This window comes from Ambystoma mexicanum, chromosome 3q, assembly GCF_040938575.1.
Source record: "Ambystoma mexicanum isolate Mex_15411 chromosome 3q, UKY_AmexF1_1, whole genome shotgun sequence".
Taxonomy (NCBI): domain Eukaryota; kingdom Metazoa; phylum Chordata; class Amphibia; order Caudata; family Ambystomatidae; genus Ambystoma; species Ambystoma mexicanum.
This window is the reverse complement of record NC_090926.1, coordinates 897,798,815-897,825,232: the sequence shown is the minus strand read 5'-3', so window position 1 is coordinate 897,825,232 and position 26,418 is coordinate 897,798,815. Positions and strand designations below refer to the sequence as shown.

General features: G+C 48.6%; 1 protein-coding gene across 1 annotated transcript in view; it reads left to right on the top strand.

Moving 5' to 3' along the window:
• Window positions 1–6,971: 6,971 nt before the first annotated feature.
• CACNG4 (calcium voltage-gated channel auxiliary subunit gamma 4) overlaps window positions 6,972–26,418 on the top strand; it is a 760,913-nt gene continuing 741,466 nt past the window's right edge. Inside the window, exon 1 of the mRNA XM_069655045.1 lies at window positions 6,972–7,437. Within this exon, the coding sequence (XP_069511146.1) occupies window positions 7,224–7,437 (214 nt within the window). The 5' untranslated portion in view covers window positions 6,972–7,223. The remainder of the gene's footprint in view (window positions 7,438–26,418) is intronic.

Here is a 26,418-nt window from a genome sequence, read left to right as displayed (position 1 = left end):
CTTCTAGGGATGCTATAGGGGAGCTTGAAGCCCCACCTTCAAAATGTGCCTTCTAGCTCTCTCCACAAAGTCCATGGTAATGCTATCTGAGTCTCAGCACCATAACTCAATATGGGCACCACTTTCATTTTATAGAAGTCTAGCACCGGCTTAATTGTGAACCTTCCATATTTTGTATCTATTGCCATGGCTTGGGCTGCCAGGGCTCTCACACATGCCCTCAGTTCACTTTGCCAAGGCGTATCTTCAATACATGAGCTCACTACCACTCGCAAGTACACCATGTCCTTTACTTGTGGGAGAGGCACATTGTTGATTGTCCACTTGTAAGTGTTTTTCTTCTTCCCCTCAGTCTTGTTAGGATCATAATGTTTGATTTTCCCTTGTTGATTTGCAGTTTGCATTTTAAGGACATAATCCTGTAGATTTGCTTGTAGTCCCTGGAGGTCAACGGGGGTTTGATCTATCAGGGCCAAATCGTCTGCATAAAGGGCCCATGGTACAGTTACATGGGTATGACCCTCTGTGCCATCTGAGCGTTGTTGTTGCTTGGCTGGATCCGCATATTTACTGTGGTTTTCCGCTGCTCCTTTTTTGTTTTCTACATCAAGCAGATCTAGTTCTAGAATCTCAGCATATGTCAGGTCATTCACACCCTGGGTATGTGGATCTTTTGAGTTTTTGCGTAATTGTCTACCCGACATACTCCTTAGACTTTCCCATTCCTTCTTTTGTTCCAATATGTCATATAAATAGGAATTGTCAGTTTGGGCATTCCTGAGTTTCCTTGACAAATCATTAAAGGCCACTGAGGTTCCGGGGTCAGCTTTTTTCACTTTCAGGATTTTTCCTAAGTTTCACACTCAATTCCCTTTTCCGTGTCCCCGTGCCAAGAGGCTGCATCTTTTTCCTCAAAGTTTTTTGCAGTAGCTGTTGCTGATCTTAATGTTTGAGGTCCATTTGTGGTATTTGCCATCAGGTGAACCTGTCACCTCATTCTCAAATTTGGGAGGGGAGGCTCCATTCAGTGGAGATCCTTCGTGGTGGTTTTAGAACTGGTGGGGGATGGTAGACACATGGTTCCCTTACACGGATGTGTACAGTTTTGTTTCCCCCTGTGCCTCTCCCTGTACCTCACCGATGCTTGCTCTTGTTTTGGTCTGTTACTAGTCAGTTTCCAGTATTTATGTGTGAAAGTAGAGGATATTCAGCGCAGCACTTGTTAGGGGAGAACTCCCAGGCAAGCAGGGTGGTTGCTAGGAGTTCGCAAACACCGAACTCATGGAAGGCCTAACTCTTTCCCTTTCCCAAAAGGAACGCAAGTTCACACAGGCAGCAAGTTCAACTGTGGTTTATTACAGCCAACAAACCATCAGGGAATAGTAGATGGAGAGTAATCTAGGCACAGCTCGGCAAACAGTGGCTCGCAGGCCAGTTTTGTATTGCAGTTACATCAAAATGATGTCATAGTCTGGGCCCTTCTCCAGAAACGTATCACCTTCTATGTTTGGATGTTGAATGGTAGTTCCCTTATAGCAGTCCCCACAGAGGTTATTTCACTGGTCCTCTCATGTGAGGTGTCAGGCCTGGACCATCCCTGAAAAATCCTACTTCTATGCAGACCCGATGATTGATTGGTGGCCCGGGCTATCCACCCCTAGGCCCATGAATTGTGATTGGTAGAGCTGGTAACCCCCAGGCATGGGACTCAAGTTGGTTCTCATCTTGAAGTGTACCTGTTCAAGGTGACATGTGCAACTACGTGCCTGCATTATACCCACATGTGAACCACCATAATGATGAGAGTGCTCCTTTCCATCGTCTAATTTTGGCTCTAGTTGTAACAACTTTGTTGCCAGTGACTGTCTGGCTCGTGAGACCTCTGCTCTTCCCAGCCATCAGTTCTCGATTCATCGTCAGCTCTGCTGGACCACGTGTTCAGAGACTGTGTTTGTGAGATTCTGGAACTCTGAATTAGTCTGACTTTAAGGAGAATTATTTGTGTTTGCCGCGCTGGTGTTACTTCAGTTCGGGGGAAAGAATGTCACTTGCAACAATACAACCTTAGCAGTGGTCCTGTTCCACACATGGCAGCTCTCTGGTTCGCGCTGCATTCAGCTTAGCTTCAGCTTTCTGAGATTGTTGTCGCCTACAGTGATTTCCTGAGTCATGGTCTGGTTTCTACTGTATGTGCTTTTCCATAGTATCCATAGGTTAGTGGGTTCCGGCTCTGCTCGGTCCCTCAAGTGTTCCTGTATTTCTGTAGGGTTATTTATTTGCATGTTAGCATCAGCAAGCATTTACATGAGATCTTCTTGATTCTTGCAGTTTCTGTGTTGCTGTGATAAGCTAATGACAAAATAATAAACGTGTAGGCAGTATGTACATGTTACTGTCCTCTAACTTATAGAACTGTACGCATGTGTTGTTAATGTGTTTGGGTGCGTGATTGTTTCCCCGAATGCGAGGATGACACTTGTGCTTCATGTCTAATGCTGCCATGTCGTGATGTCTCTAAAGACTGGATGCATGGTTTCTTGGTGCTTTTAGTCGAGACTGTCAATAGAGTTGGCTTTGATTCTATCCTGTGGGTCTTCGCCCTCCTTGGGTAATGTTTGTACTGCGCTTGGGTTGTAAGGTTGACTGAGAGGGTATCTTTCACTGTATTTGTCCATTGTAGGAACAGTGGGGATTGGTGCGAGCTCGTACAATCGGCGGCGATATTGTCTTTGGTTTTTCTTTTGGTTCGAGTATTTTGCGAGTCAGGGAACAGAGCTGGATTTAGACCTTCCCTCTTCACAGTTCTGTGCCAAACAATTCCAAGAAATTGAGCTCCTGCCGTACTTACTGCTCTTTCTGTCCTTTTTCGACCCGAGTGACAATGTTGCTGCTTTCTCCTGCACAGGTCTAGCCCCCTCTCCAGCACCCAGGGAACACCAGGGAACACTGTTGCCACACTCCTACGATGCTCCCGCGTCTGAAACAGGTATTTTGAAGATGCTGTCGCCACCTCCAGCAAACAGTGTAGAAAGACTGCGCAGACACCAAGGAACACTCTTGCCACACTCCTGTCGTTATTTGCACATTTCTTACTAAAAACCTTTTTGGAATGGAAGGTCTTCCTTTTTTACCCTGCTTTTTCTACTTGTAAACCTCGAGGCTTGAGCTGGAGCTGAGAGACAGAAAAAAGGGCCTAGAGACAGAGGCTGCATGTCTCACACAGAGATCTCCAAACCAGCGATTTTCCTAGAGCACTGCTGGCAAAGTATAAAAGGTGTGCACCTTTTAACCCAAAATCTACATTGAAATATTATATGGAAAGCAAATACCAGTACAAGACGTGTGCTTTCAAAACACTTTAATGTGGTTTTGTGGGTTGGATGGTTCAAATCCTGGTGGGCAATCTCAATCTAATGAAACTCTTCTAGTGCAGCTTTAAAACTCTCTCCTTTAAGTCTGAGAGCACCCACTCAAGGACTGTGGTAAGAATGAGCGGTCTCCTGAACCCTCTCTACCCTTCCAATCACTCCGCTGGCATGCAAGAACTAAACCCAGATCACGATATCAATTGTCTAAAAATGTATGCAGGCCCGTTTCTTGGCACGGGCGAAGCGGGCGTCTGCCCGAGGCGCAATTGCCCCAGGGGGCGCAACTGCCCTGGTGCATGTTCGAATTGCTCCAGGGGGCGCAATTGCCTTGGAGCGGGCATGATTGCTCTGGGGTTGACAGGGCGAGTAGCGGCATCAGGTGCTGCCTCTTGCGTAACGTAATACTACGTGCCCGATGCCCAGGCACGTGGTATTGCATCAGGTTTTGCGCCATGCCGCCTCTCCACCTCTCTCTGTTGGTGGCTGCTTTTGGATTCCGGCCACCCAGTATATGACTGTAATGCCTTCATGGCGGGAGATGGAGCGCTTTAGTTTCAATCGATGCTGTCGCCATGTTCATCATGTCAGTGAAAACGGTGTGTGTTTTAGGTACATGCCTCTGTGAGAAATGTTGCAGGAGAAACTGTATTTCTTTCTTTCAAAAAAATGTAGTCCCATCCTTCTGCTCCGTTCGTCGGGAACACTCCTTAGGATATCCCATTATTTCACGGTAGCGTTCAGCTATTAAAATAGTGCACGCTTCATTCATCGCCCATGTTTGCTATAACAGCCGAGGTGTAAGGCGGTGGGTGTTAACCGGAAGTGGACAGCTCTGGTGGGAAAACACAGCTTGTTTGTTTCCTTGGTCTGCTGAAATTGTGCTTCCTCACTGGGCACTTCTGCGCATGATCTTTACGTCGTGTCTCGGACTGGTCTGCATGGTTTACCCCCACATCCCACTTTCCCTTGCCCCAGTACCCGCCCACGGCTGTCCCTATGCATTGGCAGTCTGAGAGGTGACAGGGGGCCCTGTGTCGTTAGCATGTTAATGGCCTCCTGGCTCCTTCAGTCAGCAGCTGCCTCTACATAAATATGTTTGCTGGCCTCGACAGTGGAGCGGTGGTGGCCTGCTTCCCACTGCAATAGCGAAACCCTGCAAGCCCTTGTCTGCCAGCCATCAGCCCGCAAAGAAAACAAGCATGGGCAATGACCAAAGTTTGGGCTTTTGTGTGGGCACGAGAGATCAATACATATCCAAATGATGGGGCTTGCAGGTCATTTGCTGCACAGGGCCTCACATATCTTAGGGCCTGCTATGCATTCCCCCACAGATTCTAATATTTCACTCACTTTCTTTTAGCCGAGTGTAAATCCCGTCACTTACCCATAGTGCTCCTGATTTCTTTGTTGTCTTCCCTGGACAGTGGTTTATGGTAACCTTGCTGGGCTTGTGTTACCATTTTCTACAATAGACGTGGCTTCTCGGCTGCGGGACAGAAGGCGGAATGAAAGGTGCCCCCCTGGACCCTGAGTGGCAGCATTGATTGTGGAGATCGGGAGAAAGGAGACCCACAGTAAGTGTTGGATTGTTTTTCAGGAAATCCACTTTGAATGTGCAGTGTTTGATGAATAGCCCACAGGTTACCTGCTTGCTTCTGACATGGGACAAGACTGGGCTACACAAGTTCCAATGGCTGGCAGGCCCTTCATCTTTCTGAGGTTGTGAGCACCAAACCATGTGTCTGTTATGTATTTAGATATTCACACATACAATCCTTTCCTAACAGACTTGTTTGTAAAATATAGAGATCTGAGAAATGCTCTGTGATTCAATACAAAGCAGACAGGAACACTCATTGGTGCTATTTGCCACCTTTCCTGCTCTCACACAGGTATTTTGAAAGAGTACAATAGGAGCATACCAGACTTTCCACCTTGGAATGAGAACCGTCTATCAGAAAATAATGTGTATGGTTAGTCTAGCATTGCCCCTTGCGAAATACAAGTGAGGTGGCATGAACAGAACTCCTGCAACACACAGCCAGTGGGCCCTCAGACACTGGGAGGCTGGCACACTGCACTGTGTCACTATGGACAGTTTGAAACTGCATTCAGGCAGGGCCTTCCCTAAGAGCAGGGGACAGAAGAGCCATTTACTTGGGCAGCAACAGCTGTGTTTGCTAATTAGATCTCTTCTGTAAAGTACTTAAATCAAAATGTAAGGAAACCAGCTACATTTGTATAGCAATGATTGATTGATTTTGAGGAGGGGTTTTGTCCCGCGACACAGATGTGCAGTTTGGGAGTTACATGTGCTAGTCAGGCTGGACGGGGCGCATTCCAGTGTTCCGCCCTGGACACTTCATTTGCTAGAAAATGCCCTGAATCTATGCATATGAATGCAGGTGCTGACAGTGAAATGCTTTACATTAGTAATTGCAGCGCCTTAGTTAACAGCGAAGCCCAGGCGCCGTTTATTCTGCGTGTTGTGTCCTCTCCGTCCAGGGCGCTGCAGGTCAGCCAGGCCGAGTCAATATATTATAGCCCAACATTTCCGGTGGAGGTGGGGAGAGGCTGAAGCCCGGACTGCTCAGTGTTGTTGCGCCATTATTTGGAGTAGTAAAATGCGATATTCTGGCAGGAACGAGGACGGCGTTATTCCGGCAGCTGCATGGACAACCGGAATTGAGGACAAACAATACAAGTAGCAGTGATCTGAAAACCCAGAGAGCTAAGCGCAAAGCAGGGAAACTTGTTCTAATAGATTGCTGTGTCCTATTCCAGAAGCCCGTGGTGCTGTTGCGTTGGCTCAGTAAGGTAACTCAGGAGGTTCGTGCTCCTGCCGCGCAACTCTGAATACAAGATCTGGAGATGGCACTTTTCTGATTCTGGGAAGTGATGTTGTATTTCGTGCTCTGGGGGTCAATACATTATGTACAGTTGGGGAAGTGACATCTGTTATTTACAGCAAAGGGAGGCTGAGCGCCTGCGGCATGAAGAGGTGTGGCCCCAGTAGGCTTTCCAATTCCAATATTCTGTTTGTAGTCTGCGCGATGTGGCACTACATTGTGTGAAATCATAGACGGTGGGGGTTTAAATAGTAGTGTCTACTTGCGTGGAAAAGGTAGGAGCCAAAATAACCTGACCCCAGCGTAAAACCTCGTGCGACAGGACTCTCTCTGTACAGGACAAGAGACAAGGTTTGTTATTTTCGAATCATCAGTAATGCGGTTACTGCTTCTCACATAGGAGTGGACGTGCACGCTTTTCCTTGGGGAAGTTGCAAGGTGGGTGTACACGAGGAGCAATATTCGACTCTGGACGAAAACACTGCCCACGAGGTGACACTGTGCAAGGAGACGCGGACTTGCCACCGAGCGCCCTGTACCCACAGGTAGCGATCATCACGGAAGGGACGTTCACTCAGGTCCACAGTGCAAAGGCACATGCTGCGCACTTTGCATACTTGTGTCCGATTGGCCCCAGTCAGGCGTGGGCGTGGCCTGGGAGGAGCCTAATACAAGTAGCCCCCCCCCGTGCTACTCAATGCTTCTTCTGAATTGATGGAAATTAGGATTTCAGGGTTCGTCTTCGTGCAGTGACAGTGGGACCGGAGGAGAGGGCACAGCTGCCTGCGCAGTGTTTGGAAGCTGCACGCTGCTCGCTCTTTAAAAGTTGCTCGACTGGCACTTTGAGAAGGTCCAGAACTCTCCTGCGCGATGTCCACCGGTGCTCTGGAGCGGGGCGGGCTGCGGGCACCACTCCCGCAGAGTTCGCCCGGGGGAGATGCATAGTGCCCGCTGCTGCGAGCCGCCGCCCCAGCTCCCCGGGCCCTCCCGGGGACTATGAAGCAGCATGGTGTGGTGTGACCGTGGGGCCCAGATGCTGCTGACCACGGTGGGGGCCTTCGCCGCCTTCAGCCTCATGACCATCGCCATCGGCACCGACTACTGGCTGTACTCCAGGGCGCACATCTGCAACGGGACCAACATCACCCTGGACGACATGCCCAAGAAGACCAAGGGGGACCTGACGCACTCGGGGCTCTGGCGGATCTGCTGCATCGAAGGTAGGCTCAGGCTGGCCCCCGGACCCCGCGGCAGTGGCAGCAGGGCAGGGCGAGCTGTGGCAGTGTGTGCATGCTATGTCCTCGTGGGGGTGAGCTAAGTCTGTATCGCTTCCTCCAGGTGGGGTCAACAATAGTAGTGCGAGTAGGTTCTTTCATCCAGATGGGGTCAGTGATAGCAGTGTGAAAAGAATGACTCATCAGGTGGGGTCAGCAATATTAATGTGAGCGCATTGCTTCCCCCAGTTGGGGTCAGTGATAGCAGTGTGAGCACATGTCTTCCACTGGGTGGGGTCAGTGATAGCGGTGTGTAAAGAATGACTCCTCCGGGTGGGGTTCAGCTAAAGCAGTGTGAGCACATGTCTTCCACCAGGTGGGGTCAGTGATAGCAGTGTGAGCACATGTCTTCCACCAGGTGGGGTCAGTGATATCAGTGTGCAAAGAATGATTCCTCTAGGTTGGGTTCAGCCAAAGCAGTGGGAGCACATTGCTTCCTCCAGGTGGGATCAGTGATAGCAGTGTGAGAAGATTGATTTCTCTGGGTGGGATCAGCGGCAGCAGTGGGAGGCCATAGTGAGCACATTACTTCCACGATGGAGTCAGCACTAGGCAGTGTGAGCATGTTGCTTCAAGTAGGTAGCCGTCGGTAATATCAGTGTCAGCGCATTGCTTCCTCCAGGTGGAGTCAGAACTAAGCACTGTGAGCACATTACTTCCACCAGATAGCGTCAGTAATACCAGTGGGACATCAATAGCAGTGTGAATGTGATCAGATTGCTTCCTGCAGCCAGATCAGTGATAGCAGTGTGAACACATTGCTTCCAACAGGTGGGTTCAATGACAGCAATATTGTGAGCGAATACCTTCCTCCAGGTGGTGTCAGCGACCATAGTGTGAGCACATTTGGGGTCAGTGGTTGCAGTGTGCACACATTACATCCTCCATGTGGGGCAGTGATCGCAGTGTGAGTATATTACTTGCTCCATGTGGGCGTCAGTGATCACAGCGTGAGTATAATGGATCCTCTATAGCAGTGTGAGCACATTGTTTCCTCTAGGTGTGTTCCCTGCTCGCAGTGTGAGCATATTGCTTCCCCGAAAGAAGTGTGAGAACATTACTTCCTCCAAGTGGGGTCAGTGATCGCAGTGTGAGCACATGACTTCCTCCAGGTGGAGTCTGTGATCGCAGTGTGAGCACATGACTTCCTCCAGGTGAAGTCTGTGATCGCAGTGTGAGCACATGACTTCCTCCAGGTGGGCTCACTGCTCACAGTGTGAGCACATTATTTTCTCCAGGTGGAGGCTGTGATCGCAGTCTGAGCACATGACTTCCTCCAGGTGGGCTCACTGCTCGCAGTGTGAGCACATTATTTCCTCCAGGTGGGTCAGTGATCGGAGTGTGAGCACATTTGCCTCAGGTGGGTTCCGTGTTCGCAGTGTGAGCAAATGATTTCCTCCATGTGGCGTCAGTGATGGCAGTGTGAGTATATTGGTTCCTCCATAGCAGTGTGAGCAGATTAGTTCCACAAGATGGGTGTGGTGATGGCAGTGTGCGCAGATTACTTCCTCCAGATGCCTGGCGGGGGAGAGAAGTTTGGCCGAGCCAATGGGTGACGACGTCTGCAGCCCCTCTACTTCCTGGGTCCCCAGTCCCAATGTTATGCTATGTTATGTTAGCTGTACTTGTATAGCGCCCTTTCACCAACGTAAGTGGTCCAGAGGCGCTCTGGCGGATCTGTAAACAGGAAGGGTGGGGTAGGGTTAGTCGGGAGGAGTGGAGAAGGAGAGTGGGAGAAGTGGTCTGCTGTTGGCAGCTTCAGCTCGGTATACACCGAGTGCTGGGCTTTGGTGCTAGTATCGGATCGAATGAAAGCCTCGAGTGCTGTGGGTGAAGTTTATGTGTTGTTGATGCGGTGTGGTAAAGTGCGTGCGGATTGCTGGGAGAGAGATGGTTGTGTGGTTTTGTGTGGGGTAAGTATGCAGAAGATTGAGGGTTGGGTTAGTGGGGTCTATATCCTGGTTCAGGTACTTATGATTCCGTTACAGTTGTATACCTGTGGGTTCGGATGTTGCTGGTTCCTCGTGGGCCGACTCGATTTGGTGGTGTTGCGCTGATCCAACTGTATCCTATTCAGTATAGTTTGGATTACTCCTCGATACCAATCAAGGGGTATCGAGGAGCCCCCGCTTCTGCCAGAGTTTAAACACTAGCCACTAGGGTGGGGTTAAACAGTGAGTCCAGGTAGGGGGCGGGTGCCCCAGGGAGTCTGCGAAAAAGCTGTATCTAGTGGCGGTGGTGCGGAGGCCAGGCATAGGATGGGCTGTCCGTTGAGGGGCTGTGCCAGAGGTGGCGCGCAGGCATCACCCGGGCGGTGTTTCAGGTGTATGAGTCCGGTGAGATGCAGCGGAGCTTGAGGTGCGCTTTGGGGAGGGGATTCTACATGTCTGTAGCCGACACTGAAGCCGCTGCCTCGGGAGTGCAGCGTGTGGCAATTCCCGCCGCACCCACGGCGCTGTCCACGGATCTGGGCGTGCTCTCAGTCCTGTGGGAGAAGGTGGTAGAGGCGCCCGGGAGGAGGATCGCAAGTGTCCAGGGTGCGAGCCTTTGGGCACAGTGACACGTGTTGATTCGAGGGTCACGTGTTCTTAGTGATGGTTTGTGGACAAAGTTGCACGCGGAGGCTATTGGGAGCAGCACCCTGGAAGTCGGGCGTGCGCTGCTGGAGCAGCCGTCTGCATTCAAAGCGTCTTGCTCACATAAGCAGCAGGATGTGATAGAGTACACTTCTGCAAGATGATCACGATTTTTGCTTGAGTTGGTGTCGCATGAGGACGTGTGTGCGGCTGTGTTGTGCTCAAAGTGTCAGGGTAACGGCTCGTTCGGTGTTGTGAGCAAAGTCCCGCTCCCCTTAAGTCTAAAACGGCTCTACGCGAGGATGCTCTCGGGCGGCGCGCCTTCTATTTTGTATTTCATGTTGTTGCCTGGCAACCCGCATCCCATGGATCACCATGGGAACCTGACAGTGTATTACACAGAGCCCAGCCAGGTCAGCGTCTTGCGCCTCTCCGATTCAGACATCCACACCTCAGCCTCTCGCAAAGGCCCCCGTCTCAGCGCATTGGGGCCGCGTTAACACATCGCATCTGCAATGATCCAACCCCCATTTCAAGCCCCCAGACTCTCTGGAGTTACTTGGGGTTCCCGTGTAGCCGACGACACACACTAGAGCAGGCTCGAGGACGTCAATCTGTTATAGTCCGTCTCTGGACGAGTTGGTGTATTATTGTGTGTGTATATTATAGTGTGTTTGCGCGTGCTGGTGTGCATGGGGGAGTGTGGTATTGACTTCGGTCTGCATCTCTGGACCACAGAGGAGGTGACAGTGAACACATTGACCCTGAGAGCACAGGCCACGGCGACTCTCCGAGGAGCACTACATCGCCCATGTAGTGTATGCTTCAGTCAATATTTTTAAGGACGCTCCTACAGTTATTAACCATGAACACGTGCCCGCCTGTGGGTCAAGGTGTCTGTATGTGTACCAGGCAGTGAAGCAACAGAAGGCGTGGACAGCCGAGAAGATCAGCGCTTCCCTTTTCCAGGCTCTGAATTGGTGTCCTTGGGTTTATTGTGGTGTCCTTTCCATTGCTGGCGGTGCAGCGTATGATATGACATGATATGGCATTTATAACGCGCCTATACACAAGTGTTTCAAGGCGCGACGATGCAAAGGAGGGGAAACAGAGGGAAGACAGAGACAACGAGCCACAATGCCCAAGGGCTGTGTTATAAAGTCTTATTTGTGATTAATAAAGCTGGCACTCACACAAAGACCCGCTTGTTCGAGGTAGCTTTATTTACAGATGTACAGTATATACATCAATCTAGTTTCTCTTCAGCTATATACAAGGCATGAAGTACAGGATAGGGACAAGGAGGGGCATTGGACCAACATACATAGGAGAAAACCCAAAGAGCATCCTACCATCCCAGCTCAGGCCCCCAACTGACTCTCTCAGACCATTCACTCACAGATCCTCACAGATCCTGAGCTGCATTCATGCATCAACATTCTGTCAGCAAGCACTCTAGGCCAGTGACATCACATGACAAGACTACATTACAACAGGCTGCTGCGTGCATTATAAATGCTAATAAATAATAAATAATAAAATAACGATCCTACTAGGCCAGGTGACATTGAGATCGCGCAAGTGCAGGGGAGGGTGGAAGGGGAAATGTGCAGGGGGGAAAAGGGAGGGACAGTGCAAGTACATAGGATAACAGTAAGTAAATAAAGACAATAAATAAAAGTTGCACTTACCCTTGCACAGCTGGTGGCCAGTGCAAGGATAAGTGCAGACATCAGGGGTCAAGTGCTAGGAGTGGCTGTAGGGATACAGAAACAGTCCTCGAGTGCAAGGGCTGCTAGGGGGGCAGTGCAGGTGTGCAACTGGCGGGGGGGGGGACCTGGGCTCGAGATCAGAGGGTAGCCAGGTAACCAGTGCAAGTTCAGATTCAGCCAGGAGGTCAGCAGGGGAGAGGAGGCGAGAAAGCAGAAGCAAATATGAAGGTCCCTAGCAGCCTAACTAAGTGGGGCGAGGTGCAGGGAGGCGGCCTAGGACACACACACACACTTTTTGCAGCAGCGCTCGTGAAGTGTCTGACCAGGCCAAAGAACTGCAATCAAAAAAGGAGCTTTTAAGAGAGCTGTGGATAGGTCAGCGGCAACGTACTGCAAGACGAAGTGTAGCAACACAGGTTCGATCCCCGGGTTTGCGCTTAGAAACCTCTGGCCATTTAGCGCATTATAAATAACCAATTACAATATAACAGAAAGCAGTGTCTTAAAAGGCGCGTTCAAGTTTTTCACCTGTTGCTAAATCATGAAGATGTTACAGTCATACATGCATGAAAGCATTGCTATTGAATTGTGAATGTTGAGTATTTAGGTCGATGTCCTATTTAGTTTGTATCACATGTATGAGTTGTCATTGTTCATGCAAACCTGTTTTGTGTAAGGTTTCATAAAACAATTCACAATAAGAAAAGGAAAGCATTTGTATCTTCTTTTCTTCGGATGTAAACGTGAAATGCAGGGGGATTGGCCCAGGACATTTCGACCTTTAGCCTGGACAATGGGCCCACGACCACCACCTGTACTCTACAGGATGGCAACAATCTCTCCATAGTAGGGCTTAACCCCCAAGGCCCGGAGACATCGAAACCCAAAAGGAGCCAAAGAGATCAATGAAACAAACACCTCAGTGCGCAATAATCAACACGGGGCCAACGTGTTGAACTGGCCTTTAATGTGTTTCACTGCCTCCGAGCATTGAAGGGTCAATTCAGGGGTACGTTGGTGGAGGTGGGGCATACGCCAAACGTAAAACACTGCAGGGTAAAGCCCCACTTGCAGTTCAGGACCTAACATTATGTCATGCAATGCGCCACCACACATGCACTGTATACACTTCAGCTAAATGTGTACATATAAATAAATATATATATATATATAGCTATATAAAGCAAAAGAAGAAGTTCATTGCTTACTTAAGCTAACAAAGTCACTTATTTGCAAGCTTTCACGGTCTTGTGCTCACTTCCCTAGGCAGAGATGGAATAAGCATTAAAAATCATTACAATTTACCCAGCCACCTCTGCAGTCCCTTCTCTGTGCCTGTTGTTCCTTGGACTGGTCTTTCTTCATTTTGTGACCATGGATTGGTCACATTTGTACCTGGAGCACAACCACTAACTGTTTTATTGCCAGTGTTTGGATTCTATTACAGATAGACACACATGCACTTTTGTTCTAACTATGTTGTCTGTAGCTCTATGGGGGTCATTACGAGTGCGACGTTAAGGGGTTAACGGCGCCGGTAAGAATGCCGGTGCCGTTAACCCCTTACCGCCGCTTTCTGAGGTCCGCTAAGGACGGCTGGTTTTACCAGCCGCCCTTAGCGGGAGCCGCTAAGGGACCACAGAGCTAATAACGGGCCCGTTATTAGCTCCCTCCCCATTCCCATTGAGCCCTATGGATCCTCGAATGGGGATGGGTTTTTTGAATGGGGACTTACCAGGTCCTCCAAGGTTGGAATGACCCGATAAGTCCCCATTCAAAGAACCCGGACAAGAGTTTGGAGGCAGCCATAGCGCTAATAGCACCATGGCTACCTCCAAACTCGGAATGACCCCCTATGAGTTGCTCACATGACAAGCTTCATGTATGTAATAACAGATTGTAGTGAAGTGTTCAATCCACACCTGTTTGCAACAGGATTTTTTGTATTCTTTTTATGTTTATTGTTTCACAATGTGTTAACTAATGTAAGTGCTTGTGATTTTCTCTTTGTAGTAATCATGTTTTCAAATATATGAAAAAGATAAATTCTTCATAAATTGATTGAAAAAAAAGCAAAAATAAATAGTGGCTACAGACTGAACTACTCATTGAGAAAAACGCATGCGTAATGTTATACATGCAAAAGAAAACCAGATATGTCCCATATACACGCGCTGTCATATACACAATATGGTAATGAAAACTCAGACCTAAAAGTTCAAAATGTTGTATTCTAGAGGCGATACTGTGATTGCTGACACGTGTTTCGACCTGAAAGGTCCTTTTCAAGGCGCAGTATCAAATTTCAGAGCAATGCTATCGGGCCACATTGAATTCAAGAAGTATATCGAGGCATTTTTCCGTATTCAGAGTTTGTGAGGCAAACACGCCTCTGTTGGCCGGACATCAGTCTCAGGCAACAAGAAAGCCAACGTAGGCAATTTCTGACTACATCCCAACTAAGCAAGCTATACACATTGCTCTGAAATATTTTGTATATGACAGCGCGTGTATATGGGGCAAATTTATTTTTTCTTTTGCTTATTTTAGGTAGGGGTACCCTATAGTTCCACATCAACCACAGCAGTTAAGGATAGACATATATCAAGATCATTATAGCTACAGCGCACCTAATCCTGGTCACCCCAAACACACACATTTAATGTTATATATGTGCGTGCTAGTGGAGCTTAACTAATGCGTTTGTTACTCCCCTGCTGTTGACCTGGTTCCTCCAGGGCCCTGTCGGGGTTAATTTTTTAGGCGAATCCATTGTAAGCCATTGTTTCATGAAAGAAACACATACTGAGGCTAAGAGTATGACATAACTGTACCGGTGGAAAGACCACACTCTTCTGTTCCCTAACCTGTTGTTCCTTCAGAGGCATGCATCTCTGATGTTAAACCCCTCACACATTGCAGTCTTCGAGTTGTGAATGGCCCACTGAACCAAGTGGGGGCATGCATGTGGGGAAAACTGTTCAAGCACTCTCAGGAGAGCAATGTGTGCTGGGATAGTGCCAGTCAGGGTTGGTGTAGGCCTGTTGAAGGCCAGTATATGTTACACTGGTGCCTTTGCAAGATCAGTGATGGTACAGTCATCGACATTTTTGACTTGTGCCTCTAGAAGGAGAATTGGGGGGACACCACCAGTCATGTGTGAGGTCTTTGACTTGTGGATTGCAGTGTTGGAAAGGTTGAGGTCAAATACCATCGAGAGATTTTGTTTATCTACACAACCGAGGAGGAAAGAGCAGAGTCTGACAGACACAGACAGGCCTCTGAGAAGCTGTAGGGGGTGGGGATTTTCTGGTGTGGAGAAGGCGGATTTGGAGTGAGTCTGTCAAGGAGCCATTGCCTCAGAGAGGCTGGTGAGGCTGGTTCAGCATCAGTCAGGTGCCAGTGAGGGGATGTGGCAGGAACTGATGGGGGCACCGGATCTAGATGTCATGACCTCTGCATGTCTATGAGTGGGCAGAGTGAGATTTGGTTACCTTGGCTAGTGATTCATGAAGACACGTGGTCTGTACAAGCTCACGGTCAGTGTATTGCACATCTGCGTGCATGTGAACTGATAGGTCCTCCTGCCTTTATCAATCTATAAATCACCCTTGAGTAAAGCAATTTTAGGAGCGTCAAAGTTTTATTTTGGTTCCACAAAAATGTTCACCAACGAGGTTGCCCTTAATGCATCTCTTGATGCTCTGATGGTGTAAATTCATGAGCCAAATGTAATTGTTGGCCAGTCCCCTGCTTAGTAACCCCCAATGGGGCCTTTCATGCACATTATCAAGTACCTAACAGTCTTAGATGCAGAGGCGTTGCTTTGGGGGGGGGGGTGCTGAGGGGGCTATACAGGTACAAAAAGACCCATGAACACACATGCACAAATAAAAGCCGAAAGTACAAAGCCAAACATGTAACAGAAAAATACACCAATGCCATTAGAGATTTCTCACAAATTGGGTATGTGGACAACACACATGGGAATAGACAGCCTCCGAACTGCCGTGCCAGGCAGCTGAAACCCCCAACACAGCCATGCGCAGAAGACACAGAAACACCAACAGCAATTAAACAGGGACCGATATAAACATCCACCAACTGGCATTATATCACCACATGAATTACTAACACAATTATGGTTCCAACTTCTAAAAAAAAGTCTGCAAACAATGTAAATCCTAACGCGAAGGGGACTGCAGTCATTTAAAAAGCACAATTCCACAAATGCAACCACAAATCGACGTCAAACCCCTATACATGGCCTCGTGGTTATTTGCTATAGTTATGATTTCAACTGAAATACGTGACTGGTGAAAAGGCTGTTTTTATTTGGCTTGTGGTTATTGCATATGTCTATTGTTGTGGTCTTTTGCAGCATTGTGTCTTGTCTGAGGTTAGCCTCTTCCCTAGTTCCTTCCTTAATCACGCGAATTTAGTGTTTGGCGGTTAATTACTCCAGTTGTGATTTCATTTGAATATGATAATTGTGGTAAAAATGCATATTTATTTTCATCTGAAGATTGAACGTTTTTGGTATTGCCAACATAGGCATTTTTATCTAAAGGTGTTGGTTTTGGCTTAATCCTCGCACTGATGCTATCTCTGATGGTAGGAGTCTTGTATTATGACCCACAATGTTGCTTTCATGGGAAGCTGGTAGTTTTGTTTCAACCCAAAATGGTGTGCTGCCATCTGAACGTGGCAGTAGTAGTTTATTTACACTGTTGGCTCTTTGAGCCTTTTGTGGCTGCATTTAAAATGCTAATAAATTGGCAGGGAAAAAAGGTCAAGGACAAACCAGGAAAATCAGGGACCCCATCCATATACCAATAACAGCCCAATATCAAACACAGCCTACAATATTTAAAAAGAGGAATAATAGGGTGCAGCCGCTAAAGAGCACAGGGTATGCAGAAAACATTGGATTGGGAGTGGATAGTATTTACTACCAAGCCCTTGATCCCACAAAGCAACTTCAGATCTGCTGTCCACGCCTTGGTCCTCTCTCACCTGGATGGTAGCATGGCCCTTTGGAAGGGCTTCTGGTGACTACCCTGACACCCAAAGATGTGTCCTGCATGTTACAGCAAGGCTCATGCAAAGACTCTGTAGATTTGACCACATCGCCCTGTCCCACGTCAAACTGCACTTGCTCCCACTGCAAGCCCGTATCATATGAAAATCCTGTTGAATCAGCCACAAGGCGGTCTCCCTGAAGTCCCCAAGCTACCTCACTGAGAAACTCAGAGTCTCTGAAGGCCTACGATCCATCAAAAGAAAGGACATGTGCAGATTTGAACTCCACTGGTGCAGGAAGGAAAGAACCAGAAGATAAGCCTTCTCTATCTACGCCCAAGACTCTGGAACCTCCTCCCCATCAGCATCAGACTCACCCCCTAGCTTCTACAGTTCAGGAATTAGTTCAAGAACCTCCCCTATAAGGAATAGCTCCTCCAGGGGCGTTGCTAGGGGGGGGCTGAGGGGGCTATAGCCCCTGATCTTTTGGTTGTAGCCCCGGATAGAATCTCAGGAGCTACAGCCAAAAGACTAGCTAGCCCCCAGTCCCAACAGTTCTGACATCAGCTTAGCCCCGGGTCTTTTCCAGACCTAGCAACTCCCCTGAGCTCCTCCATGATGCCTAGGTCAACACACCCTCCACTCCCCACCCTACATGAGACTAGGTGATTTGCTCCCCCTGTTTCCTCCCCTGGCTGCTTTTAGATCCACTGCTTGTGTATACACCAGGGTCCCTGTATGGTATGAAGACCAGGAAGAGCACCTAGAAGAACCCAATATCTACACACTAAGCAAAATAGACATAGGGCATCGGACTAAACAGAATTGTTTTAATTTCCAAATTTTTTACTGTATATATGTGTTGGTTTTTTTCAAATTTGATTATGTATTTATATATGTACACATATAATTTCGTTGATTTTGTATTTGTAATTATGCTGTATTGATTGAAATGCATTGAACCATATCAGTATGCTCAGGGTTAGTTGAAGTAGTTGGTCCTATAAGGGTCCGTACCCATTAGTAAATAGTAGGTTATTTGGCCACCTATAAGTTAATATCTTATTCAACTATTCAACATACTATCCCTCACGATCCCTCTGCTCATCTACCTCCAACCTTCTGCACATGAGCCGGTTCTCCAAGCAGTGATTTAGTGGAAGATCCTTATCCTCAGCAGGTGCCGCCCTCTGGAATAGCTTCCCTGCCGCCCTATGCCTAGAGCCGGATCTCCTGAAATTCCAGAAACTCCTCAAGACCTTCCTCTTCTCTTCCTTCTCTCTCCCTCTAGCCTGTTAACCTAGCTCTCTCTCATTTACCTCTCTCACTCCTATTCCTTACAGCATGCTGACTGGCCGCCTGGTGTACCTTAGACTCTTACTGGTTCCAGGCACCCCCGCCTGTCCTCTCGCACTTGTCTCAGTGTCCCACACCCCATTCTCTCTCAACGTACTGAGAAATTAACCCAATAGAGTGGCTCTCTCTGCACTTATCCCAGTCTCAACTGACCGGGTGCACTTGACCCTCCCCTCCCTGTGACCCTCTGTGCACTTCTCGATCCATACGCACCGCACCTGAATATCGCCTTGTCTGTCTCTTCCCTGTCTTCACTCAATTGTACTGTTAAAATTGCAGAATCACTGTCAGGCCCATTCGCTGTATCCCACACTGTTAAATGTATTTTATGTACTTACCTGTGCAGACTATTATCCTCTCAGAGTTTCAAGGGCTCTGAGAGACTGTTGTTTTTTCCCCGTGTTCCCACCCTCTTTCAGCACGTTAAAACACTTGCCTTTGTATAGGCGCTATATAAATAAACAATACAATACAACAATACAATTATTTTCAGTTTGGTCAGTACGAAGATATTGTGTTCTTTTAGATCCATTGCTGACTAACTGCCCTCTGCCCCTGTTTTTAGCTCCCTTCGCCCTTGTTTCTCTGCCTCCCTCATCATGTTCTTCCCCCTATGATTGTAAAGCGCTCCGTTGCTTCCCGAAGCTAGGTCTGCTCTCAGTAAATACACTAATAATAATAATAAAAGATGTGCACATTCTCTTCGCCCACTTGAAACCTACATCCATACTATCGTTGGCCCTACTTTCTCTGTTAGCTATGCCAGCAAATGATTGCAGAATTCCTACTCGAGTTCTTCTTCTTAAATATTCAGACATTTGTTATGAATAGTTTTCTGTCATTGTTCGCGAATGCCAGGCTTATTTTTCCCTAGCTTCTTGTACCATGAATGATTTTGTTCTCAAAGTAACGATAGGCTTTCTGTTTCTCCCTACCACATGGTATTGCTCAAGGTTGCCTGGTTCCTGGAGAAATTATGGCAAAGCTCTGTTGATAAGATGATCAGTCTGGGGGATGTTTTTCCACCATTAGAGGAAGGGCTAAAGGTAATGGGGCTCATACGGGTGTTATGCTGTCTTCTGTTTTATTTCCTGTCTGGCAGGTATTTGGCATTGCACTGTTTGTGATGCTCTTTTATTCTTTTTTTTTTGCTATTCCCAATGCCTTTTCAGGTGACCCAAGCCCTTCACTGTGGCTTGGATTACTTGTGCTCTTACTGCTCCTCACTTTCTCTGAGAGTTTTCACTATCATTGACCTCTGATTTGTATCAAGGTCTCCATCTACCGATGTGTAGGTCATTCCCTTTGGGTCAGAAATATTTCGCCCTTTCCTGAGCCTTTCCCTATAGACCTCGGTCTTTTTTTTTTTTTGGAATTACTTGGGTAGGACTTTCTCCACTTAGTGATCCATTTGCCCTTATAAAAGCCTTTGGTATTTGTTAATTCCATCTCATTTGGTTTGCATAGCCTCTCATTCACATTTCGCCGAAACTCAAACTCGAGCTGTCATCTAGTGCCACGTGACCTGTCGCTACATTGGAGTCTGTTATTCTCTCTGATGCCTCAAGTGTTGGGGATTTCTGTGGCCTTCTCTCAAGGATCTCTCTCCTGTTCTTCCCCAGAAGAGTCTAGAACCTGTACCTGTAGTTCTGAAAGGCATAGCCAAACATGTCCTAAATGTTTCATGCTCTCTCACTGGATTTCCCCCATTAGACGTATCACCCTCTTTCACTGGCCCTCTGTGAGGAATACGACCATCCGTACGGGAAGTGTGTGCTCGCCGGGGATTTTTTGTTTGTTTTAAAAAGAATGAATGATGGGGCCATTCCCAAGCACATTTTCCATCCTCACCGCACCGCAGAAAAATAGTCATGTACTCTGGGAGGATACAGTTTACCAGCACCACCCTCTCCTGTCATGTGTAGCCAACACCTGACAGAAGTGGGTACATCAAAAGCCTTTGACCATGGGCAGCCAGATTAGAATTTCAAGCCCCCCTGGATTTGCATCTTCATTGTTAAACCTTGCTGGTGATGACAAATACTGAAGAATGTTAATTAGCTGGCCTCAGGGAAGGCCTGGGTGCAGGGAGTGACAATGGAGACCAAATGCCAGACACCACTTTGTGATGCAATGTCTCAACTTGGTACTAACACCCCCCCCCCCTTGGTAGGAAAGCACAGTGAATGTCCTGTCTGGAACCACTCCTTCGAGAGCAGGGAAGTGTGTGAATTTTAGGTGAAAGAAGTCTGCCTACAACCCCCTACTTCAAAGGAGGCCCATGTTGTGAACAATCGCAGTTAATGAGGGAGACACTTTGATGGATGTACAGCAGACAGGAAGATGGGTGGGACTTAGAAGTATATGTTGTCATCCTTCCCCTGTCTGTTGCCAAGCACCCTGTTCCTGACCTGAAGCATCACTGAAGATTGTTGATGGGGACCCACGATTGGTTCATTAATGTGGGCGTAGCCGACACCAAATGGGGCCCATTTGGCTTTAAAAGAGGGCTGAGCCCCTCACTGATCAGATCATCTGAAGACTTTGCAAGGAGTAAGAAGAAGGACTCATTTGAACCTGAGCTGAAGGTACAATCTACCTCACATCTTCCACCAGTGAAGGAAGGCCAGGAACTCCACGAGGGAAACATGATCCCTCCCCTAAATATCTCCATGGGAACAAAGGGAGATACCGGACTCGGAGGACCCATCCAGTAGCTCCAGAACCGGTACCCATCCACAACACAGCGTGTCCTGCTAGGTTCTGACAGCAAGCTTCCTAGGTGGGAAGTGCCAGAGAGTCTCTGGACAAAGGACAAGGCTGTTGACTGCTAACACCCTCCTGAGCTTTGAGCCATTCACCTTGAAAGGACACAAGCCCTGCGAAGAAGGTAGGAGGAGTGCCACACAAGCATCATCCAGCGTCCATCTTTTTAAGGACAATTTTGAGACAGTCGAGTCCTCGAACAACATCTGGCTGCACCGCTGACTGTTGTCATGCCGTAGTCACCAGAGCTGTCAGAGATGTCTTCACCAGCATTCCAGATCTGCCAACCAGCACAGAGACAAAGGTTCTTGGCCCCAAGCCACCACGCCGGACAGCCTGCAGACATCCGTCCAGCCTTGCTTGCCAAACTGCCTGCTACCTGGTACCTGCAGCTGTCTCCCGCCAGTAACTCTGTCTCAAGGGCTGCCAAGTGCCCTGGAACCGCCTTAATGCTGTTGAGCACCAAGAACATCTTCAGCACCAGGTACATTGTGGTTCTGCCCCCCTGGTCCTTCTCAGAAGGCCCCTAGAGACAGTTGCAACCCTTTGCCCCTTTGGTGTTGAAACCAAATAATCTTGTACAGTAAGAATGATTGCTTTACCAACTACCCTCCTGTCAGTATCCAGAGTGCATCCCTTTCCTTTGTGAAAGGGTCTGTCCTCTGTGTTCCTTCACAGTGTGGGTTGTAATTGTAGTGTGCGAGAACTGTCTATTGTAGTAATAATAAAGTAGATATTGTTATACAAGCTTCATTGGACAGTCCCTTTTATCATTGGGTAATAATTGTATTTTTACTGTGTTGCAACTAACCAACGATCCACGACCTTGTGCAGAAAATCCTGCCGGTCCGTCCACGTTCCCAAAACTGGACAAGGAGATCTTATAATTTACTTGTATTCCGATCTGTTCGGATCCCTTCTTGTGTACTGGAGGTGTGGGGTTGATTGATTGTTTAGGAACCGATATTCATCCTTGGACCACTGGTGCCCCTGAATTTGATTTGTCACACCTCCCTCTCAGATTTTGACCATCGACATCATGTAGAAATAGCAAAGAAGGCGACGCCATGTAGGTAGCTGGTTTACACTGGCTATTGAGGCTTCTCATTCTCTATCAATCTAGTCAGGAGTACTCTCTTTTCAAGAGAAAATATGCTATTTTCTTTCCAAATCAGGTCTATGGTCCCAAGAGTTGCATGGTCCAGGTCACTGGTGCTGTTCCCTCCCTCGTCCTCTCTCCCAATAATCCCTCCATGATCCTCTTCCCGAGGTGCCCCCATAGTTAGGTCACCACAGAGAGGGAGAAAGTCAGGGATTTGGGTGCTGAATAATATCCAGGGATTGCTCAGAAGGAGTCAGTAGTGAAAGGAGGGTTTTTGTGCCCACTCGATACCTGATCACAATAACTTACAGCTAAGGCTTCACTGGGCGCACTACTCGTCAGAGTGTAAATTTGAAGATAAGGGTAGACAAAAGGAATGAGGTTTAGTGACTTGGAGGGCTTGCCTCCCTGGAATCAGTGCCCAGCACTGTGCCCGCATCCATATTCAGTCACTCAAATATCCATGCTCATATGGGGAGAGGTGGCCGGGTTAATGCACCATTAACGAGACCCGGAGTCTCAGCAAGTCTGTGTGTGTCCTGTTCCTAGGACCAGAAAGGCTAGTCCCCCTATGTTGTGTCTTGATGGTCGTGAAGATTATGAAAGCCTCCGTCCCCAAGTACCACACAGGGAGATACTTAAATAACTCCCTGTGCGATCCTTGAGGCCACAGGTATTGAGTGGTGGAGTACCACGAACCAGGAACGCAGGAAACCTCCAACCGCTGCAAGACAAGCAAGGGTTTAGCACAATGGCAAAAACAGACAATGACCAAAACGTATGCTGGGAAAAACTAACGGGCTCCACCTAGGTGGAAAGAGGGTGGGACATCAACCAATAACTGTATTGGTACAGGCAGACTAAGAGGCGTTCCGGGCACCTGCAGTGTGTGGATGGCGGCAGCAGGCGGTAGAAATGCTGGGCAGCACTCTGGTAGAAGGTGGTCATTCACTGGAATACCTGTGTGAGCCTCGATTGCACACTCAAGCGTAGCAATGGAGCTGGGCGATCCGAACACAATCCAAAAGAGGTCCGAGGTCAGATTCCAAAGAGTACAACAAAGTCCAAGGGATTATCCGAAGGAAACCAGTTTTAGCAGTCCAGGAGTCAAGAAACCAGAAGCGACAAGAAGCAGGCAACCAATCCAGGGGAAAGACAAGAGGAATACGTGAAGCAATCCGTAGTCCAAAAACCGTGATACAAGAATGAATGAGTACGCCAAACAGTACCAAAATGAATCAGCTGTGAAGCACTGTACAAGCGCATAATCGCCGCTTTTAACTGTTGCCGAGTAGTCAGGTGATCAAGCGCTTTGGCGTCACGTGATGCACGGCCCCCAAGCCTTTCCAAATCACATGTTCCATGGCAATAACAACTGCCCGACCCTTCTGGGTCACGTGATGCGGAACTGAACTGTGCCGGCGGCTACGCCGAACCGCGACGAGACACCAAGGCAGCTGCCAATGAAGAAATGGACGCAGGGACCTCGGGCGACCATCAATGCCCGTCTGCCTCCATGCATGCTGCCAACGGATACTACGCTGCTGCCGCCCTGATTGGGTAAGCGAGGGTAAGTGTGCAGAAGGTGAATTGGAATAACGGGAACCTGGAAGGGCACTGGAACTGGCACTGGAGTGATGGGAATCTGCACATGGGACAGCCTGCATGACAGAGCCCCCCCCAAAGGCCCACGACCACGTGGGCTGGACGGATAATCCTGATGGAACTGGGCAACAAGACGAGGGGCATGGACGTCCAGGGCAGAAACCCACGAGCTGTCCTCAGGACCATAACCCATCCAGTCCACCAGATACTGCAACCGTCCCCTACAAAAACAGGAACCCAGAATGGCGCTAACCTCAAACTCGTCAGGGGTGACAACAGACACAGGAGCAGGAGGCGAGACAATGCAGGTAGGGTCAGGGCAGGGCTTGAGTAAAGAGGTGTGAAACACCGGGTGTATGCGCCAAGCAGCAGGGATCGAGAGACGATAGGCAACTGGATTCAGGACTCTGGAAACCCGATAGGGACCAACGAATCGAGGGAGGAGTTTGCGGCAACCAGGTATGTGCAGGTGACGAGTAGACAACCACACGCGGTCCCCCACACAGTACTTGGGAGCCTTAACCCGCCTCTTGTCAGCTGCTGCTTTCATGGACGACTGGGACTCCCGTAGATGGGCAACAGTGGGGGCATGGACAGTGACATGATCACGAACACAAGCAGAAGCAGCAGGAGTACATGACAACGATAGGTCATGGAAAGGAAGGGTTCGGGGATGTTGGCCATAGAGAGAATAAAAAGGGGAGAAGCCAGTGGAGGAATGCAAAGCGTTGTTGTAGGCGAATTCAGCGAGGTGTAACAAACCGAGCCAGGACTTCTGGTGCTGCAATGACAAACAACGCAAGTATTGCTTCATGGCCTGGTTCACCCTCTCCATCTGTCCGTCGGTTTCCGGGTGGTATGCAGAGGAAAACCGGGCATCAATACCAAGCAACTTCGTAAGAGCCTGCCAGAACCGTGACGTGAACTGCAAACCCCTATCAGAAACCAGGACCGAAGGGAGCCCAAATAGACAAAAAACTGACTTGAAAAACAGGTTTGCCAAAGCGGGGGTGGAAGGGATACCCGAACAGGGAATAAAGCGAGCCATCTTCGTGAAAGAGTCAACTACCACCCACACTGTGTCGTATCCTTGCACCCGGGGTAAATCAGTAACAAAATCCATCGTGAGGGTATGCCAAGGTTTCGGAGGCACAGGTAGTGGTTGAAGTAGACCCAAAGGGGCGACCCCTACAGGATTTGCATTGGGCGCACACTGAACACGTGTTAACATAGTTTTCTACATCACGTCTCATCGACGGCCAGCACCAACGTTTAAGCAAGGCTAGAGTGCGCCATTGACCAGGGTGCCCATTGATGATGGCGTTGTGAGACCACTCTGTGCTAGATTTCGGGTATCACTGGTGGGCAACACTAACCTCTCCTGTACAAAAGGTAGTCCGTTGCGATATACGGGATCCCACTCTGATAACTGGTGTGGGGGTGGGGGAACCCAGAGACGTATGGCAGACAACAGGGGTTGCGAGGGTGTGCAAATGCAAACTACGTGGCCCTGATCGAGTACGGTTTCTGGAAAGATCAGAAGGGACACCCCCCCAGGAGAGCGGGACAATGCGTCTGTTTTACCGTGGGACTCACCCGGCCTGTGTTTGTTTTGAAAGTCATAGGCCGCAAAAAATAGGTGCCATCGCACTTGCTGGCTATTGACACACTTGAGTGAAGCTAGATCCTGCAAGTTCCGATGGTCTGTGTATACAGTTGTTTGGTGCTTAGCCCCTAAAAGATGGTGCCTCCATACCTGGAGTGCGTCTTTGATAGCTAGGAGTTCCTTCTCTGTGACCGTATAGTGAGACTCAGTGGAGGTGAATTTGCATGAGTGGTATGCCACAGGGTGTAGGCGGCTGGATGATGGGCATGGTTGAGAAAGTACGGCCCCCAATGCAAATGACGAAGCGTCCGCCTCCACCAGAAAAGGTAACTCTGGGCCTGGGTGTTGGAGAACCGGAGCCGTGGTGAAGGAGGATTTGAGTCACTTGAAGGCCGCTTGCTGTTCTGAAGACCACATGAAGGGAACGTGAGGACTGGTCAGGGCCGTAAGAGGCGCCACGATTGAGGAAAAACCTGGGATGAACCGCCGATAGAAGTTGGCAAATCCAAGGAATGACTGCAGGGTTTTGAGATTTGCCGGAACAGGCCAGGCCCAGACAGCACAAATCTTGGACTGATTCATAGTTAGCCCTCCTGGTGAGATATGAAAGCCCAAGAACTCTACTTCCTTGGTATGGAACTGGCATTTTTCCGGTTTAGCGAATAGAGCGTTCTTGCGTAATCGGGACAGAACTTTTCTTACATGGGAAACGTGTTCCTCTAGGGAAGAGGAAAACACAAGGATGTCATCCAGGTAGACAATGACATAAGTGTCCAAGATGTCACTGAACACATCGTCCATAAACCGCTGGAACGTGGCCGGGGCGTTACACAGCCCGAAAGGCATAACTGTGTATTCGTATAGACCATGTCGGGTGCAAAACGCCGTCTTCCACTTGTCTTCCTCACGGATACGGATCAAGTTGTATGCCCCTCGGACGTCAAGTTTGGTGAAAATAGAAACTTGAGTCAACCGGTCCAGGAGCACAGTTGTGAGGGGAATCGGGTAACGGTTTTTAACCGTGATGGCATTTAGACGTCTGTAGTCCACACAAGGGCGAAGATCGCCCTCCTTTTTTGGGGCAAAAAAGATAGGGCTCGCTGCGGGTGAGGTAGAAGGCCGTATGTGGCCGAAACGCAGAGCCTTTTGTATGTAGTCCTTTAAAACCAGGTCTTCGGAAGG